This window comes from Copidosoma floridanum, unplaced genomic scaffold (assembly GCF_036245765.1).
Source record: "Copidosoma floridanum isolate Cflo_tuat_1 unplaced genomic scaffold, Cflo_Japanese_pri ptg000025l, whole genome shotgun sequence".
NCBI lineage: Eukaryota > Metazoa > Arthropoda > Insecta > Hymenoptera > Encyrtidae > Copidosoma > Copidosoma floridanum.
In genome coordinates this window covers 7211019-7214475 of record NW_028321902.1, presented here as the reverse complement: position 1 = coordinate 7214475, position 3457 = coordinate 7211019, and the positions used below count along the sequence as shown (strand labels likewise).

At 34.9% G+C, this 3457-nt stretch overlaps 1 protein-coding gene across 2 annotated transcripts; it reads right to left on the bottom strand.

Moving 5' to 3' along the window:
• Positions 1–1135: 1135 nt before the first annotated feature.
• LOC106644511 (leptin receptor gene-related protein) lies at positions 1136–2346 on the bottom strand. 2 transcript variants are annotated; one of them, XM_089595227.1, is made up of 5 exons: positions 2307–2346; positions 2154–2228; positions 1726–1924; positions 1508–1651; positions 1136–1441 (listed from the first exon to the last, which is right to left on the bottom strand). In XM_089595227.1, exons 2-4 carry the CDS (start codon positions 2192–2194, stop codon positions 1538–1540), a joined length of 354 nt encoding a protein of 117 aa, XP_089451353.1. In that variant the 5' UTR covers positions 2195–2228; positions 2307–2346; the 3' UTR covers positions 1136–1441; positions 1508–1537. The 2 variants fall into 2 exon arrangements, with proteins under 2 accessions (XP_089451353.1, XP_089451354.1); XM_089595228.1 differs by having other exon boundaries at positions 1524–1651.
• Positions 2347–3457: the final 1111 nt, after the last annotated feature.

Genomic DNA, 3457 nt, shown 5'->3' with positions numbered 1-3457 from the left:
CTGGAGCAGAGACAAGAGTTTGACTAGCCGAGTCAAGCTCCTTGTCGCCCGCGCAAGCCAGCAGACAGCAAGCAGAGCCGCGCCTGATCAACGGGGTTCAGCTGCTGTCTCTCTCGCTCGCATATCACCTGCGGACAACTAGAGCTGAGGCGACGGAAGCTAGCCCGCCGTCTCCTTCTTTAATCCAGCGTCCAGCCTTCCAGCTGCTCGAAGCCGCGCGCACGGTGCTCTATACTAAAGCACGTGCGGGAAAAGACTTTCTTTTATAATCTGAGTTTTCTTTATCAATCATGTATTTTGTAATTGATTTATTTTCTTATTTGTTTTAATAATTAGTGAACAAGTTTAAGCGAGTGTGTATTTTTCACCCGACACTGATTCCTCTCCCGAAAGTATCCTATATATAAACTTTGTTGTGAACACGTTTGACTTTTCTCTTTTTGCGTGATTTTCGCAATCCGCATTCCGCAATCTTTACGGTCTTTAATACCAGCAAGTAATTTTGGGTTACGCTCTACGGTAACCGTCAAATCGGTAAGTCAATTACCTTGAATTTACTGGCGCTCTCGAAGCGGCTCTCCTGTAATGGCTCTGTTCCGTAATGTGTAATGGTTATAGTAAAAAAAGCAGAAGACAATAAACAATATAAAAATCTTCACTTTTTACTCGACTTTCACGTCGTGCACTGCACATGTGCTGTTTTTACTGCGGCCAGATTACGGAACAAAGCGTCAGTAAATTCAAGGTGACTGACTTACTGACTTGACGGTAACGTAGAGCGCAACCTAAAATTACTTGCTGATGGTGACAATTGCGGATTTGCGGAAAACACCAAAGATGAATTTTCACTCTCTTACTTCAAACAATTCGAATCGAACCTGAAATGAAAAGTATTTCTAAAGATAATTTCATAACGTGGAAAAAAATTTTAAACAATTCGACACTTGAAAAAAGATTGATTTGCAGCTATAATTGTTATAATTATATTATAAGCGCACATATTCATACTATATACAAGATTTATTTTGTTCCGTGCATATACTTAAAGTACTGTTATTTCGTACGAACTATTTTTGTCACGTTTTCATCAATGGGGGTAAGTTTATAAGTATAACGACAAATGAATGAGTAATGATGATAGAAATTAAATTTTTTTATTGCAGAAAACTTTTTCCAAAAACATTTTTAAAGCTGGTTGTTTTATTTTTTTTTCATCTCGCAATTTTTAGTGTTCAGTACAAATATTTTTATGAAAATGCTCATTGTATATGATTCACTTGAGTGTCAATACAAATAGTCTGAATACAGTAGAAATATCGATCCAACTCGTGTGTATGTAATGTATTACAATTGTATAGTATATTTATATTTAGAATAAAAATTGTAGCAATCAGTCTGTCAGAAATTGAAACGCTCGTTTCACATTGATCAGGTAAATTATCTGTTGGAAAAAAAATGAAGAGTAATTTATCAAAAAATGTATAAAGCTTACAAACAAAAATTTTACCATAACAAATAAGTACAATTGTCAACCACATCACCACATGCTGTAGTCTGAATCTTCTTGATCGAATGCTATGAAGAATCCAATAATAGTCAAGTAAACAATAACATTGCCTGCTAATGTTAAATAACATGCTCCAACTTTTATCTAAAAAATTAAATAAATAAATGAATGGATTATTTTTTTTCGTTTATATTTTATAGAGAACAAATTTTACTTACTACTGGATCATTTTCTGGAGATCTGGCTAACACAATTGGAAGAGCAAATGACGATACAACAAATCCCATGGTTACAAATATTGCTAACTCTAAATATGCACTACTAGGAGATCCTGTGGTTTCTGAATAACGCCTTGCTAACAATGTGGGTACTGGAGATAATAAATAAAATAATACTACCATTAATGGCCACCAGACTCTGAAATCAAACACTGTTATAAAATACTTGTACAAATACGTATTATGTCAAAAACAGAGCTGTCTATCAACCAGTCTCAAATTTTTTAACACCCAAATTATTCATATATTTATTGTCTTATCATCAAAACCTTCCACATGTGTACATTTTCCAATTTAATCGAAATAATTCGTGACCTTTGATTACTAGTTTTGGACAGCTCTGATTTAAAATGTCAATTTTAGTTTACTTGTAAGCTGGGAGTGCACAACCTAGTATGACAAATGTCATACCAATAGAGCCTGCAAAGGCTAATGTAACGAGCCTAAAATAGACAAAAATATAAATTTATTTCCATACTTTGAAGAAAAGTGACGAAATTCGTCAGAAATTGTATACTCACGCTAAACATTGTTATTGTAGACCAGAAAAATGAGCAGCCGACATGAAACAGAAACACACAAAAACCTATGGTGAATAAAAAGCAACTATAGTTTCTAGGTGTCATAATAACTTGGGTCATGGAGAGGTAAAACTATAAGTTACCAAGCAAAACTAAGAAGAAAATGCAAAAAAAGGTACAGTGATAAAATCAAAAAGTGCATCCGACACAATAACACTGTATGGACATCACGAAGTCATGAATGTTGTCGCGTCTAACGATCTGGACATTATCAAGTTCGTCTTCTTGACATTAAGCTCGGCACAATCAATTACTTAATCCGAGTAAATGATCGTGTGTCCACAATACGCTTGGGTTGAAAAATCTAATGATCTACAATTATGTGCAAAGAGTAACCTTTAATTCCGGCCATGTCGCTGACTCGGTGTTCTGCTGTGTGTTTATTTTTCTCCGCTTCGTCTCCTACGTCTCACCACTTCCTCCTCCTCCTCCTCTTCCTGCCTCGAATCTTTGTATTTTTTAATACTTAATGCCTAAAAAAGATTTCTAGGATGGACACATACTGCGGATACTCTGATGAGGGAGTGTTTGGACCACAGGACTAATGACTGACGGTTGTGGCGGTTGTGGGTGAGAAATAGTGTTGTATGTACATTATTGTGGCAGAAAGTTAGCCGCGAAATTCAAAATTACAAAAAAAGTGAAAAAAAGTAATATTAAAAAAAAATTTAATTTAGGCATTTAAAAATCATAATAAACTAGAATAATCAAACAACTTCTTTACGTTGCCATTATGCAGTTTTAAACAAAACAGCGAATAACGAAAAATACGCGTACAAATTTGATTTTTTTTTTTTTTTATTAACTTTCGTAAATTCAATTACCTTTTTTTCGCGCTAATGTCCCTGACCTCACCGACTCCATCCCATTTAATTTTCCCCAACCGAACTCATATATTTTGCACACGAGTCACATATAGGTATACTCATGTACATACACGTGGATTGTTACACTTGTGTTTGTATATTTTCACATTCTCAATTTCTCAGTAACTCAGTATTCTCAGGCTGATGTATGTACATAAGTATACCTATATGTGACTCGTGTGCAAAATATATGAGTTCGGTTTGGGAAAATTAAATGGGATGGAG

Coding starts and splice junctions, on each gene's coding strand:
- LOC106644511 (XM_089595227.1), bottom strand. CDS start 2,194: ATGACATTTGTCATACTAGGTTGTGCACTCCCAGCTTACAA. Junction 1,925..2,153: donor TGTGCACTCCCAGCTTACAA/GTAAACTAAAAT, acceptor GTTTGATTTCAG/AGTCTGGTGGCCATTAATGG. Junction 1,652..1,725: donor CTCCAGAAAATGATCCAGTA/GTAAGTAAAATT, acceptor TTAATTTTTTAG/ATAAAAGTTGGAGCATGTTA.